Source organism: Motacilla alba, chromosome 3 (genome assembly GCF_015832195.1).
Source record: "Motacilla alba alba isolate MOTALB_02 chromosome 3, Motacilla_alba_V1.0_pri, whole genome shotgun sequence".
Taxonomy (NCBI): domain Eukaryota; kingdom Metazoa; phylum Chordata; class Aves; order Passeriformes; family Motacillidae; genus Motacilla; species Motacilla alba.
In genome coordinates, this window is record NC_052018.1 from 56,178,795 (window position 1) to 56,198,720 (window position 19,926).

Consider the following 19,926-nt stretch of genomic DNA (forward strand, 5'->3'; position numbering starts at 1 on the left):
ACCCCAGACAGCACATTCACTTGCAGTCAGCAGGCCAAGGCATCCAAATTGCGTTCAGCTAGTGACGTGTCCCATTTATTGATCACCCATCACCTTTATCACCCTGTTAAATAATCCATTATTATTTTCTTCCAAGAAACTGAGAACAGTTAGTAAAGGAGAGGCAAAAACTGAGTTTAAGGCTCTCCAGCTGAAACACAGCAGCATGGACAGTGTATTCTGTTGATACTTTGAAGTCTATGTCCTGCATAGTTCTTAATCCTTAAAATGTTGAGAGTGTCATGTTTGTATGGTTTCAGTTTCTGAATGAGAGTGTCATGTCAAATATCTTGATGGAGTCCACCACCAGCACTGTTCTTTACAATCCAAACTGTGCTCACATCAGCCTTAGTCCTTAGATCACAGAAACTGAGATGGTTATTTATTTTTCATCTGAGAGTCTGTACAAGCTGGATGTAGAGCTCGGACACCTGGGAATTGACAGAGAAGCATTCAAGCCCATATATTTACTGCTTCTCCAAGTAGAGCAACTTGATCAATGTCTTCATGTTTACTTTTTTTTTGTTTTTACTAGGTCAGCTGGTATCCTTCTTCATGTGTCCAGTGACACATACCCACAGTTCAACAGAAATAGTGGAGGGCTGTAACTAGAGCACCCCCGAATGAAAAGCAGATCCTGATGTGATGCAGAGGGAGACACATTGTCCTTCTGCATTAGCAGCAACAACTTGGTGTCTCTGGTCCCTCACAGGCACTATTCCACTGAAAAACGTTGTTATATCACCATGAACTTTTGTTTTAACTGGTGTAACTTGCCTGTTCACCACTGCCTGCTGAGTTAAACCTTGAAATCTCTGCTCAGTTTCCCTTCATGACCTTCCTCTAGGCAAAATTCCCTCTGACTTCAGCATATGTTTTGCTTTAACATTTCCAGATAAAAAATGTTGCAGTAGTTGTACTCACAATCCTTTTAAGTGTCACTTTGAATGATGCTGCTGGCAGTTCTTAGGCATTCCTCTTTTTTTACGAAAAGCTTCTTTATATATTTATACATATATTTCTCTTATTTTCATGAGATGCCAACAGAATATAACGGCAGCGTACAGCCCCGGAGAATAAAATATTTTAATGACAGCTACCAGAGAGTTTTCTCCTTCTGTCTGCCACTAACACCATGGCTAATGAGTGTATGGCTGGTATGTGACAAGTGATTGGAAAGCCTATTCTCTAGTTTCCCATGTAAACAAAGTGGTTTCTCACAACTGTTGTTCAAGTCAAAAGCAGCCCTACTTGGCAAACAAACCTATCTTTAAGAACATTTGTTGGAAGAGTTTATGCTTGGTTCCTGAAAAGGAGACCAACTGCAGTTGTAGTATAGCAGCACAGTGCACTGAGGATCAGGCTGGATGGGGCCAAGTACTGAGGGCGTGCCCCTTTACTCACTTTCAAGCACATATTTGGGAAAATACATTCATTCCAAAGGCACAGTATTTGGTCTGAGCATGTATTTTATGGGCATTATGGATAAATGATCAGTGCCAGGGAAGATCTACAAGCAGGCTGATTTGGGAAACAGCATTCTTCAGCCACCTAATGAGAGGGAGAGATATGCGAAAGGAGCCCTTTCCAGTTCAGTTTGGCAGGACCATGCTCCATGTTAGTCCAGACACCGAGATTTCTGTGATGTAGTTTTTCTTTGCTTTCTCCCAGGAGATTATTCAGGGTGCATATGGAAAACTACTGGGGGAGGGGGGGAGATTACTTTATGAAACCTGTGCAAATATATCGATTTTGATAGGAGGAGACTCAAAAATCTCTTCCACCATGGTACTTTCTTCTGTTTACTTTGATTTAATCTGAGATGAGAAACATCTCCGTTTGGAAGGGAAGGAAAGTATTTTCCTGTCAGGAAAGTTCTTTAAATCCTTGCAATTTCTTTGATTTATATAGACCTTTGGAAAGTGAATTCAACTTCTGTCAACTATCAGTTAATAAGCACAAGTTAGAAAATCCTGATGAGCTGAACGCATTGCCTAGATATAAATCCACAGCATGGACTATCTTTTTATTTTCAATAGAATGATATCTACTTTTATCTACAATAATTTTTAAAACTACATCTGTATTTGAAAATTTTAAGCTGTCTCTAATAGGATATTTGTTTTCTACCCGAGTGCTGTCTGACATATAAAAAGTGCGTCTTTCAAGGGATATGGTATTTAAATTTCCCAAATACAATATTTTGCTGAAGTATATAACATGAGGATCATTTTTTTAGGATAAATGTTTGAGGGCATGTATTGGGAATTGCCACATAAATCATGGGTTTGCTTCTCATAAAAGGTAATTTTCCCATTTTCATGTTATTATGATCTTTGCTGTGCTGCCACAGTCACTTTCTGATCCAGTTGTGGGGTATAAAGAGATATATGTAATCCTGTTGCTCTATTCCAACACCTGAGGTTTCTTTAGATCCAGTAGCTGCTCAGTAAGTGCATTTCTCCTCTTAGCTAGAATACATCTGACCTACCAAAAATAATGTCAGGGCCATGTGGGATCACAATCATTTGACAAATGGGAATCCTCCCACCCAACTGTGAAAGGCAAACCCAAAACAAATACTTGTAAATTTAACTAAAAGAGAAGGTCGAAGGAAACAAATGTTCCATTCATCTAAACTCCTCCAGTGATGGGAAGCACCGAGTACTTTGTACAGTAGAAGCCATAATGTACTTTGTAAACAATATTCAAATTTCATTAACAAAAGCTCCCTGACAATGATGGAAAGACAGGGAATGCAGATCCCGGACAGACCCACCATGGCCATGTCCTCTCTTGCTTCTCTGCTATGTAATTTCATTATGTCAACAGGCAGCCTATCCCCTCATTACATGAAATGGCATTTGGGTTTTGTTTAGCTTGTTTCTAGTAAGAAACAGCAAGGTTTTTTTTTTTTATTTCTAACTATGTAATTATATATTCCTCAGGTTACTGGTTTCATTTTTGAGGGTAAGGACGGATGTGCAATTTGCACATACTCTTCTAACCTTAACCCATGTGCTGCAGAAACTTTGCTATCTGTTTATTGCTATCCTATAACCATCTGCACTGCTCTCCTCAGTCCGAAAGGCAATGTTAAACGTGTCTGCACCTCTACTGACTTTCTGTTCTTGGCTAACCTCTGATTCCAGTATCAGGAGACATTGCTTGACAGATCACTATTACACTCCAACAAAGCATCTGTGCCTATGGTTTCTGAATATTCTTGCGTTAATCAGTTCATTCAGCTCAAAGTGAACAAAATCTGCTTGGGACATTGTCATTTCTGGCTTATGACCATGCTATCCTGTTTGGTACAGCTTATAATAAGGCATAATAAGCCTTGTGGCTGAGATATATCATGATTGGGGGGCATTATCCCCTTCACGTTTTCATCTGGGAAAGAGTTTGAAAATGCAAAACCATGCTGAAACTGAAAAAACTGGCTGGGTAGGACAGCAAAGATGAAGAGCTATGAAATTCAGTTTCTGCACTTAAAAACTTATTGCAGAATAAATGTTACAGCTGATTTTTGAGGGTGTCAGCACAGAAACCCTGTTTCTTCCTGAAATGCTAGGGAAGTAAAAACAGGAGGGAGACCCTGTCCCCCCACCTTGAACTGCTCCCCTGCATGGACAGGTGCAGTGCTTGCCTGGACTCCCTGCACTCACTCCGGTGAAAGGGCTGAACTGCCCCCGAGTGTGCAGATCACTGTTGTTGGAGGGCAGCAGGTTCTCCAATCCTTCAGATGGCTGATCTTCCTAAAGGAAAACGATTCGCACAACAGATAGCACCTACACGAGCAGTAGGACCGAGGCCTTTTAGGGAAAGTATCGCACAAACCTTCATTCAAAATTCAAGCTGGCAGTCCCCGTCCTTACTCCTATGTTCCCCTCTTGCACTTTTAGAAACTGAGAAGGCACGTCCCAGGAGTCCCTGGGCTTTGCGGGGCCGTTCTCCGCGGCCCCGAGCATGAGCTGTGCGGGCAGCTGCTGCTGGCCAACAGCTGGCGCTCAGCTCCTGCCTCCTTACCTGCTGCAGCCGGGAGCCGGGAGCGGCTGCAGCCCCGGCTGCGCTCCTCATCCTCCCCTGCTCTCATCGTCTGGCTCTGCTGGCTGAGGTCGTCCGTGCTCTGCCCAGGTATCATTACTGCCCCTTCGCACCTTGGGCGGGAGCACTTCACAGCGCTGCGCTCCTTCCCCGGCCGGCCAGGAAAGGGCAGGTTGTTTTCCTCATGGCAACAAGTTCCTGAAGCTGGCTGAAACCAAATGCAAACCACAAAGTGGTTCGTGAACAACTTTGTTGCTATTTCAGAAGGCTTTGCCCTTTGCAGTGACACAGGCTGTTGCTATTCTGGGGAGCCTATTGCAGGCGAGGGGAGGGCCGTCTGTCGGAAGCATTGGTTTTGCCTTTTAGCAAATAGTTGAGACATCAGACATCTATCCATGCACAGCTCCCATGCACATTCCTTACCCATTCACTTACGGGGTCTCTCTCTCTCTTTTTCCCTGTCTCTGTTTTCCTCCTCTCCCTGCTGTTCATAAGCACAGGTTTTTAGCAGAGAAAGCACACTAAAGGGGAGGGTTTGAAGTGTTTGCTCTGTCAGCTAAAGTTAGGGCACTGAGCGCACACACACGGCATCGCTGCGTTCTTGTAACTTATGAGCAAATTATGGTGAGAAGTAGTGGAGAGGAAAACAACCATGGCAGCTCTTTGCAGCCTGTGATAGTGGGAACCAGGACTTTACATGGCAAAGATGCACGTGATATCTTACAAGCAAATGCAGGGCAAGCCACCCTCTTTTCCATGACAATTATTTGTAGAAAAACTGAGAGTGTCTCAGCTATATTGAGTCAAAGACTCGATTTTGATCGATGCTGGGAGTCACTCCATCCTTACTTGCTTCTGTGGCAGCAGTGGCCAGGGGCTGGATGGCAGCAGAAGGGAAAGTTCGCACTTGGTGCAGGTGAGCTCCCTATAGAGGCTGCCTGCCCTGCTCTGTCCCAGTCCTGGGAGAGCCTCTAAGTGCTCTCAGCAGACCCACTGCCTCCATCAGGCAAGTTGTCCAAGTTAGCCCCAGTGGGAATCACTGTTGTATAATCTGGCAGTGCTGCGGGCTTCTTGTTTGTGCTGATTGTTTGCTTTCTTGTTTGTTTTTGTTGTATTACACTAAAGCCTGCAGATAATATGGGAGGGAAAGGTAGATGTAGAAACTCGGTAGCTTTTGCAGTATTTCTAGACAAGAGAATTCCTAAATATTTTTTCCTTATGTAGAGCAGGCATAATAAGCCCTTTATCGATGTTTGCTTAGCAAAGAAAAGTGTGACGAAAGACATTGTAACTGCTCCATCTGACAGCTGCCTCACTGTCAGCTTCAGAAACTGGACTGCCAGGGATGCCACGGGGGCATTGCTTCCATTAGGGAGTTTGGATTTTGGCAGTGCCTTTTACATGTAGTTAAACGAGTCAGCCTAACTCTGCTCTCATGTGTTACATACTTTCCTTGTAAAATGTCCACCTGTCAGTCCTTACAGGATGCTGTCGACACTATTAACAATTTCTTGACACATCCAAAGAGGTGTTGCTTCTTCATGGTTTATGTGCTAAAAGTAATGTTAACTTTTAAAGAAATTATTTGTATGTTTTGGGAAAAAAAATGAGAGGCTGTTTAGGCTGGGGAAGGAAAGGAAATGTTTTCATAGATCAAACTCAGCTGTGATAAGATTCCTCTGTGATAATGTGGTGTGTAATCGACCTCCTCTAACAACCCACACCTCATATAACCCACAGCTCAGGTCAGTGCAAGCTCTCTGGAAACTCAGCTGACTCCATAGGTGCATAGCTGTTCCCACATCCCAAGTGCCTTCACATGTAATGGTCCTGGAGGTGTCAGAGAATGCCAGAGGTGCCTGTGGCAACTTGACAGGGAGGAAAGAAGAGATGTAACACAACTGTTCAAAAACCCCCTAAACTAAATGCCATCCTCCGACTAAATATATTGATTATACACAGCTGCTGGCACATACAGACATTAGGAGGATTTAAAAACTTGTCAAGGACTGCACCTTTCCCTGAACAAGAAGCATATTACCCCCAGGAATAAGTAATAAAAAACCACTGCATTACATTGAGTTCTCAAATCTTAGGATGAATAGATTTTACTAAATGAATGTTAAGTGAATACAATAGTGAATTTCTTTTTTGTTTAATAGGAAGAAAAAGGTATTTTAGACAACCAGTAGGATTTCTTTTAACTGTTTGCACTTAGAGTTCAGTCCCCTCAAAAGCCAGAGCCTTGAATTATTTTAAATATTCACTTCCTTGTTTACTAAGAAATCCAGTCAAATAATCCATTTTTCCTTTCTAGTTCTGCCTTTATGTCATGGTATCTATGCCAGCTGCAACAGCAATGGTTTAACTTTGCCCCCTGGGATAATCTCAGAAGGTATGTACCTAGCTTGCACGGAGGGTAAAGCAGCCAGTAGACACAGTACAAACCATAATGGCCAGAGAAAATATGAAGGAACACATCCTTATTCTGAGGGCTTGGTTTGGGCTGCCCAAAGGACAGTGCATCCTTGCCTTGCTGAGCTGTGGGTGCTGCTGAAATGCCAGGAAGGTCCCTGGGCTTTGACCTACTCCCTCAGGTACACCCTATGCCTGTAAAAACTGTATCACTGTAATATGGTCTTTGGAAAAAAATGTTCCCAGGGGAAATGTGAAATATTTTAGCCTGAGATCTGCTGTTTGCATGGTGTTGTTATGAGGGATGGGTTGCAGTGTCATCAGTTTCAGCTGATAGTGAAGAGCCACAGCTCAGCCGGTGTGAGAATGTCTTATCACAACTGTGGCAAAAATCTGACGCATCAATATTATTGGTGTTTACTGGTGCTAACTGGGAACCCAGAAAATGAAGGAACTGTAAAAAAGCTGATTGCAGCAAATTAAGGCAAACAGAGAGAGAAAACAAACAGCCTGTGCTGGTTCTGCAGTCAAGCCAGTTGTAGAGGGATAGTGTGAAATGCAGCTACAGAAGCCCTTGCTGGTGGCCACAGGGTCCTGGTCCCACAACCCCCTCTGCTTCCTACCAGAAATAAACAGTCAAGCAAGCAAGAAAAACTCTGGTACAACAGACATGACTGGGATAAGGAGGAAGAAAAAGAAGTGTGCTTTGATGCTTTTCAGTTCTCCGTTGTTTTCCTGTTCCTGTCTTGCCTGTGCACAATGCTCAAAACAATGGCTTGGCTGGGCTCTGTGCCAGGAGCAAGGTGTCCCTCAGAGCAGGGGCAGGAGCCTGCCAGGGAGCCTGCTCTGCCCCTCTCATGGCTACCCAGGAAGGGAACCAAAGAGCAGAGAGAAATGTTGCCAGAAGGCAACCCATCCAAAATGCTGAGATGGGCAACAGATTAACGATGCTCTGAAGAGTAGGAGCCCTGGCTTCATGGCTGTGCTGTGGGAGGCTGGGCAGAAGGTCACACCCTTCAGGAATGGGGAACAACAGTGGGAAAGATTTCAAAGCCCAAAGCAGTAGAGGGTCAGGAGGCAGGCAAGGGGCATGAGCGCAGCACTCTCATAAGATTCCCCTGTTGGTTTTATCCACGTGCAGTTGGCAAAAAAATCACCTTTTCTGCTAACTTCTAGGTTCCTTGCTTTCCAAATCAGCCAAACACTTTAGTACTAGAAATGTGATTAGGGTAGAAAAAGAAGATAAGATAGTCACAGTAAATTGCTGAATAATCTGTCTAGAAAATCTGTGAGTCTGATGTAGGGATTTCTTCTAAAATCTCCGGTCATGGTTTGTATTTGTATTTCTGGTGATCTAATAATTCAAATTTGGGACTGCAGAGAGACAGGGAAGTTGGTGGTAAGCCAATAGAAATTAATTAAGAGTTGAAGAGTTTTCTGAATCAGTTTTCATAGACTACTTTTATCAGAGTGAGGTAAAGAAGGTCATCTTATTTCTCTGTAGATTTCATGATTCTTAAAAAGAAGATAGTGGAAGTCTCCCAATTAATTTATTTTAAAATGTAGAAACAAATCTTTTCAGTGAACTATGGAAAGCATTTTCTTGACATATCAGCTTAAGTTACTTTGCCTTTGTCTTTGATTGTGGAGATTTGTTCTCAGAACAAATAGTTTGCCATTTGCAGAAGATGTTCATGAGATAGCTGGTTTAGAACAGCAGGAGGAAGGCTGGGGAGATGAAAGAATGGAAGTGACATGGAGAGGAGAGACAAGGAAGAAATGGAGAAAAATCAAAAGAAAACCATACTCTTTATTAAAAAAAAATACCAATCTAGAAAAGCATGAGCAGTCTTTACCATCAGTGTTGACACATTGATACCCATACACAAGGAGGAAAATATGCCAAAATTCCAGTTACTGAGCAATGAGACTGGATGACAAAAACCAAGAGCTGCTTCAAGAAAATGAAATGATCCATCCTTCAGGAACTTTGAATATAAAGATAATTGTTATTACTGTTGTGCAGCAAAATAATTACAATTCATCAGCCAGTTTTGCAAAGATGCTTTTTATAAGTGTAAGGTATATTTAATTAATACGATGTTTAAGCTGTGCCATTTGTGTGATTTTGCAACTCAATAAAGTACAGATACTTCAACAAATGGATAATACTTAGTAAGTAAATAAATACTACAGTCTGATGTCATATAGAAAATTCATGACAACTGAGAACACAAGTTTTTTTTTACTCTAAGTCCTGTGGTTTCTCACTAAGTCATACTCTTTCTGTTATGTTCTTACTCACACTCAGAGGCAATGATTTATACCAATATATTTTTATCTGGCTTTAAAAAACTCAATCATAGACATAGTCCAGAGCTCATCACACTTCACGACTTCCTCCAGTGTCCCACTGACTCATGGCACAAATATTTAATCTTTTGGTCTCCTGTTAGCATCTTCTTTAAAAGTACTGTTTAGAAGTACAGTGTGGCCTTGGTCAGCAACTCTAAGAGTCATGTTTTGGCAGAAACTTGAAATCAAACTGAAGGTAAGAACTGAAGACTAGAAAATACAATACAAATATAATTGACATGAGAAAACAAAATAAAATATAAATTTTAGCTCAGGTTTACAATTTCTGGCTTTGTAGCCTTTCCAACAAGTAAAAAGAAAGGTCTTTTAGCTTCTGAGTAATCCAAAGAGGCCACTTGTACTTTGTTGCTGAATAACATGTCCGCTGCTGTAATCACACAGTGTTCTTTCCTGTTTGCTTCAGATATTTTATATTTACCTTTTCTTTTTAACAAATCATAGAAACAGCAGCCCTCACATTTGAAAGAAAATTGCCCATCTGAAATAAAACTGGGAGGCAGTGCACATTCCCAGTGCAAGGACTGAGCCCAGAGAAGCCAGTTAGTAATGTCACCCACAGCTTGAAATCAGGTGGTTCCTAGGAATTTCCAAAAAAAGTGCCAGAAATGGAATCCTTTAATATCATTGTACAGTGGAAAGGGGAATTTGTTCTTTACTCTTGTGATGAATTGTTAAAAATGTGTAAGCTGAAATTCCCTTTGCCTGTTCAAGTTAAGGAAAGAGGTGTACATTGCTAAGAAAAACTTGAGTTTCTGAAATGTATTTTTTTTTTGTTGCTGGGAAACATTTTCTCCCACATGGAATATGTCAGTCACACAGGAAATGCAGTCATTTTCATGGTTTTAATTATTTCCACTGACAAAGTGTTTTGTTTTCTCCTGAAAATCTTATTGTTGCAAAAATAAACAACTAAATGTCATTAATGCTGCGCTTTGCCTTCTTGCTGGTTTTTGACCGCAGCTGGCAATCTGAAAGCAGTTTTACATGCATTCATTAAAACCAAATGTCTGGGTAAAGCTTTCCAAAGTCCATCAAAATTTTCAAGTCATTGCAGGCAAAGCAGGAAATGAAGCCAGCCTCCAAAGCACAGGTCAGTTTGTGTTCACCCAGCAGTCCCGAAGAAATGAGCAGTGGGCACTCCCGCAACGTGATAAATGCTTCAGGTCACCTGTTCCCCAGAACCTCTGTCACCTGAGTCCATTAACAGGTAGCAAAGGCAGTCTTCAGTGGACACTGTGCATCTGGAGGTGTCTCAAATTTATTTTGAGATTACCATTCCCCTTCAGAGCAGGAGATACTGAAAGCTCTGTAGGTGGAGTGACAGATCTGTTAGAACCCAGGACAATACAGGAGAGGCTCTTAGGAAAAAACTGAGGTTTTCTGCCCCAGAGTCCTTTCCTCTGCACACACCAAAATCCCATATTTTGAAATAGAGGTAATGGAAATGCTATGCTGGCAGCACTTCGACAGAGACGGGACAGTTTCCTTTCTCCACTGCATGTCCTGGAGGCACAGGTAGGCACTTTTCTGGCAGACAGAGGCCTGGGAGAAAACAGCTTATTTGCTTCCCACTTAAATGACATATTCTCTTGATTACTGTGAGAAGGGAATGGATGCCCTTTGGGCACCAGGTCTCTGGCCCCTCACACCATGTTCCTCACCTGCTCTTGGAGGCAGGCTGTGCCTGTGTGGGCAGGAGCTGCCTGGTTATCCAACATAGAGCAGTTGGGTGGGCAACCATGGGAGCTCCAGGGAACCTCATAGGAAAGAAACCCTCAGCTGGGCTGTGGCCTCAGAGAGGATCCCTGACACACATCCTCCAAAAGTACTTGGTAGGGAATGCAGCCTGCTGCAATTCAGGGGCTGGCATTTGCTTTTCTGGCATTTGAGGTTTTATTTGGGTTTTTTTTTTATAAGACCAAGATACATATCACCTCTGGCAGATCTGATTTTGTGAAGCAAACCTCTCTTGTAATTTTCTGTTTAGTTTGCCAGCACGATTTGTATTGAAGGAGCTCCCTGAGCAGCTGAGAACTGCAGCCTGCAGGGTCTGCTGCTGCCACCCTCCACGCCCCTGGTAAAGGCAGGCAGCCTCGCAAGAAGACAGCTGCCACCTGTCACCAAGGTCCCTGTCATCCCAGCACGGCTGCTTGGCTGACTTACTTCTGTGCAAGAGACTTTAGCATCAGGACTTGGGCCTCTCTGAAGACAACAGACGTCCTGGTGCACTCATTTGCCTCCTACACGGCAGGGGCTGCCAGCCTATGAGCAACTCCACTCAGCAGACACCCTCCTCCCTCCCTTCTCATTCAGATTCAGACTCTGTGCTGCTCAGCTTGGCTTAAAGCTCTCTCTTGCAGACTAATCTCTGAGGCGTTAGTTGTTTAAATTCACACTGATTAAATAGGTGCTGGCAAAGCCCAAGGGACTTTCAGTGGTACAGCATGTGCTGTGCTGGGCACTCACAGTGTCCTGAAGAGCACTGCACTGCCTCTGAGCAAGAATGCCCCAAGGAAAGAATGTCTGAGATTGGATTCACAGCAAACAGGGGGCACACAATGCTTTAGCCTTCCAATACAGCTTCTAACTTCAGCAGGTCTTGTAAAACAAGAGAGAACACAGCAAAGTTTTGTAGTTAGATCTGATAAAGTTTAGCTCTTGGAAAGATTTTCCTACCATGAACATGGTGCATGAGGAAAATTTTTGGGTATGTGGAGCAGAAAGCTGCTGACTTGGCTGAAAGCTAATTTCACACCACAAAAACTAATCAGAAACTCCAGAGCAGCACTAGACTTAGTGCTTACTTGCAGCTACTTTTATGAGAGCAAGGAAACTTGCAAGTCTCTGGCTCCTCTGGGAAAGTGAAAGACCCTTTTTCAGGATCCAACCTCATCTCACTGATTTTTGGGAAAGCTGGTGATGAGTTTTGGCACTGCCCTCAACTTCTCCCCCTTCAGAGTGGGAGCTTTGAACACATCTCTCAGGCTTCACCTTCTTCTCCAAGTCTTACCCTTTCCTAGGTAGTTATCAATATGCACTCCACCTCTCAAAGGAAACTCTTTCCTGGTCTGTGGCTTGCCTGAGCTGCACCTTGGCTTTTTGCAGTGGGTATCTGCTCCTTCCTGATAGCAGCTCTGAAATTTCAGTTGTACTCAGTGAATATGACCTCACACTGTCTACCACATACGCACTCATAGTTTCTTACTCCAAGCTCTTTGACCATGTCCTCTCCTCTACCTGAGCCCACCCAAAGGGGCAAAGCAGTAAGAAAAGAAAATTAGGCCTTCAGCACCCTTTTGAAAAAGGTCCCAGTTCACTGCAAGACATCTGACTCCAGAATGGCTTTCTATGTGATTCAGAGATTTTTTTTCCTGACTAACATGTCTAGACATATATATCCATGTTTACCGCTGTGGGGTTTGGATCCCTTGCCAATTCTAGAAGCTAATATACTTGTGCCAGCTCTCAATCTCTTGGACACATGCCATGGAAATCAGAGGCAACATATTAAAGTGCCTAATTCCTGGAGTCTTATGATTACCACATCCACACAACCCACCCTCTTAGCTGTAAAAACTTAAAAACTTGAGTTAGTTAAGCTTCATTCACAGAAACTCAAGAGCGAGAACATGAATGAAATAATTCAGCACTTTTTATTTCCAAAAGCCATGTTTTCTAAGCCAATATTTTGATTATGTTCTGAAAGGTTTAACATTTATGTGTTTAACATTTTATCTTCAGCTTGAAAATACATGACAATAAAATTGAGGCGAAGAATCAGTTTAATGGGTAGCAGACATTTAATCCTTCAGGTTTATGACTGCAGGATATGGATGGGGCACTAGTGGGCAGGTACCCTAGGGACAGTGCTCAGATGTGCAGCAACACACTCCTGGTCCCAGTTTTGGCTGGGATAGAGTTGGCTGGGAGGCACTGATCACTCTCAGGAATGGGCTGGGCATCAGTCAGTGGGAAGTGAGCAGTGGTATTGTGCATCACGTGGGGCTTTTTAGGTTTTACCTCTTCCTTTCTTATTTGATGATGATTATGATGATTATTATTATTTACTTTGTTTCAGTTATTAAACTACTCATATCTCAATCCACCAGTTTTACTTTGTTTTCCTTATTCTGGTCCTCAGCACACTGGGACAAGCTAGGGGAGTGAATGGGAGTATGGTACATAATTGCTGTCTGGGGTTAAACCACAACACCCCTAAAAGGCAAGTTTTCAATTTGCCACTTAAAAGGAAAGGCCTGAGCACACCCTACAAATGCTTCATTCACCTGAAATCCTCCCTGCCAAGGGAAACACCTGTGCCAGTGGCAAGCTAGAGCAGTGAGAGCTGGGCAACACAGCTGCAGTGGAATTCCCCTTAACTATTTGCCTATGTCTTTTTGCAGGTGTTGGGAGGTTGGGGAAGGAGCAGAGCAACTTATCAAAGTCTCCACCTCTTTATTGGATCCTGGTTCCTCAGAGATAATGAGTGTCATGGAGCAAGTGGGATTTGGAAGGGACATTTTGGAGAAAAAAGCAGAAGTGTTTGAGAGTGCAGAGAAAAAGCTCTGCATGGTAACTGCAGCTAAGCAGGTGCTTGCAGCTAACAGATAGGTTTGCACCTACTGCATGGACTCTGCAGTCTGCTGGAGCTGCACAGGCTGCTCTCAGATTTGGCAAGTCTGCTTCTAGACAGCTTTCAGAGACTTCCCACATCATTCCATTCCTCCAGTTTCATTTCCAAGTGACTGCCAGGTCAAATTGAGGCTTGATCTCGGTTGCTGTGAGTTTAGACAGGAGAGATTTCTGGGCAGCCCAACAGGCCAGGGGCTGCTTGGTTCCCTGTAGATGGGGCTCCTGCCTGGACTGTACCACTCTGGGAAAGAGGAAGCTAGGGAGCAACTCACAACTATCTCAGCAACAGCTTGTGTTGTTCCTCCCTGCTTAACTGAGCAGGGAAAGGAACCAAACAGCTTCTTCTTGAAGACAATACAGGTTTGTCTCAACAAGTCATATCACAGATAACCACAGATATTCTGAGTTGAAAGGAACCCACGAGGATCATTAAGTCCAACTCTAAAGTAAATGGCCAGTATGGGGATCAAACCCATCACTTTAGTGTTATTAACACCGTACTCTGACCAGCTGAGCCAGTCCCAGGATCCTATAAATTTGTTCTTCATGTTTGAGTACTCCATACGTTGATTTCATGCACAGGGACACCTGGAAACACAATTATGGAAGGCAGCTGTGTGCAAGCTGGTAAATCCCAGAAGCAGAGGGTATTTGTGCCTCTGTTGCTCTGCTCTTTTGTGCACATGCACAACAGATTGTTTAAAATCTGTACTGCATACGGGTTTTTTCACACACCCTCACCTTGTTCAGTACACAAAGAAGATAATTATTAGCTATTAATATTGTGGAGGTCTGTAGTACATTAGAACTCAATCTGCAAAATCACAGCCATTGCTGCTTCCTTTATAACCTACAGTGATAGTGGGCATTATGATGTTTGTTTTTTCCAGCCTGTGGTATTAACCTTGGAAATTAAGATAATCCGTCATGGAAATAACAGTTAACAGTTTCCCCATAAAATTCTAGATGGTACAGTATTAGATAAAAATTTTATAAGACAGAATTAATCCACCTTTACAACATGACAAAAAGATGAATGGATAGCATTAACTCTGCATTGGAGTTCAGGAACCAAGATGTGTCATTTTGAAGCCCAAAACATCCCTTATATTTGGACAACTAGTTTGGGAAACCTAGACTCTGTCCTTGTGATTTAGTATTAACCAAGCCTTAAAACATATAAAGGCAGTTACCGTTCACTTTGTTCACACTTGGGAGTCTGGAACACAGATGAAAATAAAGCTTAAGCATTTCAGATCATGCCAAGGGGAAAAATAAGTCTGATAGCGTCCCCTGTAGGCCATATAGTCCATCTTCCTGCCCTAACAAAAGGTCAGCTATCTCAGTCTTTGTTGGTTATCTTCATTGCTAAATTTTTCCTGTGTAACCTGCTCTTTAAAAATGCCTAAACACACCGATTTCACTGTCTTCTGAGGCAGGTCTCTTCCAGTGCCTAATTATGCTCGTTGTTACACTCATGTTTCTCTTAAACCCTCTGTACAAGTGCTAGTCCATCTTTCCTTGCTTTGTCCCCAGGGCACATGAAGACCTGTATATTTCTCTGCTGTTTGAAGACACTGGATATCTGCTGCTGGCTCTGACAAGACTCCTAACTGAATCACACTCTCTTTTGGGAATGCTGCCCAGAATGGGACATGGAACACCAGCAGATGCCTCAGGGCTGCTGAGTAAGGCAGAAAAATTTCTTCATGACTCTTACGTGTTACTTTTTTTGCCTCTATGTCACAGATGTGATCCTCACGTTTCTGCCCAACAGTGTAAACATTATTGCTCATTAATAACATGGGGTATGCTACAACCTCAATTCCCTTTCTGAAGAACTATTAGCCAGCCTGCCACATACCATTTCACAATTCTGTAGTAAATTACTCTTACTCAAATGTATAATTTTGTGGTCTGACTTATTACTCACACTTTTACAACTCTCTCTAGTAATTTGTCAGTCTTCTGCCCTCCTGTGTGCCTGCAGCTCCCCTCCCAGCTGGGTGTTGTTTGTGGTCTCCCACACTAGGTTAATACACACATCTGCTAATGACATGAGTGGTGGAAGGGGAACCAAGAGAAAAGAAGTAAACCCAGGAGAGACCCCTGTGGAAGGAACCACAGATTTTTCTCCAATCTGACAATTATTTGTTAATAATTCTTCATATTTATTAAGAATTGATAACAAATAATTGTAGTGTCCCTACTGCAATTATTTTCCATGCAATTAAGAAACAAGGTATCTACCAATGAACAAACTGACTTGGAAAGTCTGGTGTAAGTGACTTCCCTAGAAACAGGTGCCAAACAGGCAGAGGTTGGAGCTCTACTTTCATCGACCTCCAGCACAGGACGATTTTCTTCATGCTGTTCAGTTCGAAACTCTCTGGGGTGGCTGGATGGGGGCAACTCTCTCTTTCTGAGGAGAGTGAAGGGCAAGGTGCAGCTTCTTGGGCATCAAGAACTGGGAAGCAAGGACATGACACACTCCCTGAAGATAGCACCTTCAGAGACTTCGGCTTTTAAGCTCTAGCAAGCCTGTACATGCTCTAACTCCTGATTTAACCAAATCTAGGGTTTTTTTCAGGAAGAGGAAAGCATTCTTGGTAATAAGACTAACTGTCAAGCTTATTGGGTGTCCACTGAGGCTCTACTTTTAAGAAACCAATTGCCTTTTATATTCTTCATCCTCTGGTGACAGGAAGAACAACAGGAGAGCTGACACAGAATTCATAAGAGGTTTGGAGGGAATTATCCATTACAGGTTCTTCACCTTTTCTCAAAATCCACAGCTAAATGCATTACACCAATGTCATGTGCCTTCTTTATCAGAATGGTATCTTTGCATTACATAAATCCATCAGAACTGTGAGCTCACAAAAGCAGATTTTGTATGGCTGTTTTCAGCTTCTTGAATATAGACAAGCAAAATAAGCTTCTGTTTTATGGGTTTTCTGTTTTTCTGTTTTATGGTAAACAGCTAACTGTTTAATGCAGTTTGGAGGGGAGAAAAATCCTCTGCTTTTAATGGGGATTTTTTTGAACGAGCTTAAAAAAAAAAGGGGTCTATTTTTACTCCACTAGAGGTCACCAGCACTATATTTTTCGAGAAATACTATAGGAAAGAACAAGCTAATTTCACTTCAAGAACTTCACTTGGGACTTAATGTGATGTATTTGACCAACTAATCACTCCAGAATAGCTGTACCAAACTACTTTTGAGAACCATCTCACACAAATTTCTGCTTTGGTAGCTGATAATTTTTCTAGGAAAAAAAAAAACAAACCAAATGAAATCAAACCACAAAAAAAAAAAAAAAAAAAAAAAAAACAACCCAAAAACACAAAAAACAAGCAAACCAAAAAAACCCAAAAAACCCCAAACCCATCACCCCTCAACCAACCAACAAAACCCCAGCACTTTAATTTTGTACTAGTTTGTTCACACCATAAAGGATAGCTTAGAAAAGTTTGATCATACCAAAATAAGTGCAGTTATTTCAAAGTGCTGAGACCCCAACTAAAAAGGGGAATACTCACTAACAGCGGTGTAAATTAAAATAAGGATTTAAAATTAGATTCAGGGCTCCTCCTTAGTAAATGAGGACCAGAGAGGATATTTTATGTCAAGATACATTAACCCAGACTTGAGACTAGCCCTGTGGTTACTCCAGAGTCTGTAACACTTTGCAGTAGGCTGGCTGATACCCCTACCTGTGGCACTTCTGCTGCCTCCTCACTGCAGCCATATGGGGACCTAGTCTGGGGTCACAGCAACAATTTAACTTATGAGGGACACACTCAGGTCAGGCACTGCTTTTGTTGCAGTGCTGTGCTCTCAGCTACTTTGCCTCTTCCTGGGGACTTGGAGCTGAGCTCAGCAAGTGGTTGTCACATCTCCATTGTGACTGGAATCACAGCTGACTAATATCAAATTTGTTGTGATAAGTTATACAACACTCTCATCAGAGCCAAGGGTGGCAGCAACAGTTATTAAACTGGTTCTCCGTCCCTTACATATCTGGAGATAGGAGTATCCCAAAGGGAGTACCAAAACTGGCCTTCAACTGCAGCAATCTGAGGTTTCTCACAGCTCCCCTCTTGTTTCCCTGCAGCAATGTTGCATCCACTTTTCTTCCCCCTGAGCTGCTCTGTTCAGTTTTCTCTCTCCACGTCATTGCAGCAGTGCCAAGTTGAAGCCCTGCTTAACCTGTTACTCTAAGGCCTTAGCATGGCCTTGACTTGACACCTCATCCTTTAGAAAGGATCAGGTCCTACAGCCTATCTGTATTGGTCCAGGTTGTATTTTTCCATGGATAATGCAATCACAGGCCTCAGCATGCTTTTCCAGAGGGGAGTAGGGCCATCATACATCCTGCTGCTCTAGGAGATAAGGGTGCACAATAGCCCAGTCCATGGTGCACAGCCCATAGCACACCCAAAGGAACTTCACCTTTGCTGACAGACCAGGTCAGGGGCCAGGCAACGGGAAACTAAAAGAGTCTCTTCCCAGAAAGTTGTGCCTTGCTCATGAATCAACAGATATCAACGGCAAATACAGCTGCCAAACATTGTGCAGCTCTATGAGCTGAGTTAATGAGTTCATTTGTATCTTTGCAGAAATCTTCCCCATCTATGTTCTGCCCCCATTTTTCAAAGCCTTACTCGTTATCTCCTTGTTGTCTTGTCCACTTTTGGTTCTACCCACATTCCTAACCCTAGCCCTCCATACACATCACTTTGTCTGCACTCCACCAAAGGAGGTCAGGAGACAAGGGACCATCCTCCTACAGGAAACTCAGAGCTTCCACAATTCCCATCAGCAACAGAGCAGTTCAATTTCTGCTTGTGAGAGAGCAGCAGGTGTCAGGCAGGCAGCAATTCATGACCGAGCACTAAATGTGTTGGCTGTATTGTTTCTGGGCTTTTTGAGTGCTTACCAAAATGTTACTCCTTGCAACACCCAGCTGTGGGAGGAACATGGCAGAGAGATAGAGAAGGTAGCTGCAAACTCCTAGTGTTTCTGGCAGCACGGAGTGGTGTAGAGGTATCAGAGACAGCAAAACCCTCACCTACTTAGCTCAGCCACTCATGTTTGGGATGGCTGGAGCAGGAACTGAAGCAGATCCTTTCCAGTGCTCCACTGTGAACTACCATTTTGGAAGGAACAGCTAGGCCACTGTATATGTGACCACTTTTATTCCACACTTACACAAACATCAGTTGTCTTTATTTCATGGCAGCTAGTGCCTCTCAGTAGCATTGTCACTGCAATGAAGTCTGTGTGGTTTAGGAAGAACACGGTGCTTCTCTAGTTCTCTTGGTCATTGCTAACATCAATTTTGCCCTTTCTTGTTCAGGGTCAAAGAACCAGTGTGCACAGCTTAAGTAAGGCTCCTGGATGGAATAAAATTAGCTTTTCACTAAATCACGGATGTTCACCTCCCTTACTTTTGTTCTCCTTGAGCTCATTTGTAAATCATGAGTGGCATAGACAGGGTGAACAGGGATTGATCATTCACTGTTGTTTTAACACAGTAATTCTAGTTCATTGGGGAAAAGAGAAGTAGAAGAGAGATCTGGGAGAAGATATCGTCCACAGCCACAGTCAAGCACCATGGCTGTCCTCCCACAGTAGAAACTGACAGGCAAGACATGACCTGTGGTGTTCAACTGGACACTTTTCTCTCATATCAGGAAATGTGGGAAATCTGTTGCCATGAGAAGGTGTGATGACAGGACAGGGAAATGCACTTTGTTGAAACTTAATCTGGCGAGCCAGAATACAGGCAGTAGTGAAGAACACTTTCTGTGGTTTCTGCACAAGCTCACTGCTGAAGTGAGCACCGTGTGTCCCCTGAGGGCCTGCAGAGTCGAGACTGAAAGCCTGGCTGTCTCACCTTGCTCACTGTTGCTGTCAGAGCTGGCCAGGATAAACATACATCAAGCTAATGATGACCCTGCAGCAGAATTGAGTGCAGGCTGTCAAAACCAGCTAAGAAGCACAGTAAGTACTTGACCTGTCAAGCTCCCTGCTAGCAGCCCCCCTGCCTAGGGTTGGGGATGTTCACACCATCTCATTCAGCAGAGCAGCTTACAGGTACCTTAAATTTAGTTCAAGGCTGCCTGTGCATTCATGCAGGCATGCTCTGGTTACAGGGTGTACACCCTCCCAGGGGAGGGTTCGACCTACAGTTTGGGAAAGAGGATTTCCTAGTGCGGACATGCAATACCATGCCTACTCCTAAGCATGGCAAAATGGTGCTTTTGTCATGTGTTTTGGATTAACCCAAATGGGAAAAGCTTCTTATATCACTTACCTGCAGGGTAGAAAACCTGACCTATTGTGCTCTTCATGCTATTGAGGTAAAAAGGATTAAGATAGAAGTGGTGTACATGGGTATACCTCT

General features: G+C 43.1%; 1 protein-coding gene across 1 annotated transcript in view; it reads right to left on the bottom strand.

Moving 5' to 3' along the window:
- The window catches only part of SLC2A12 (solute carrier family 2 member 12), a 30,161-nt gene extending 25,803 nt beyond the window's left edge, over positions 1-4,358 (bottom strand). Inside the window, exon 1 of the mRNA XM_038133350.1 lies at positions 4,072-4,358. Coding sequence (XP_037989278.1) covers positions 4,072-4,186 — 115 coding nt within the window. The 5' untranslated portion in view covers positions 4,187-4,358. The remainder of the gene's footprint in view (positions 1-4,071) is intronic.
- Positions 4,359-19,926: the final 15,568 nt, after the last annotated feature.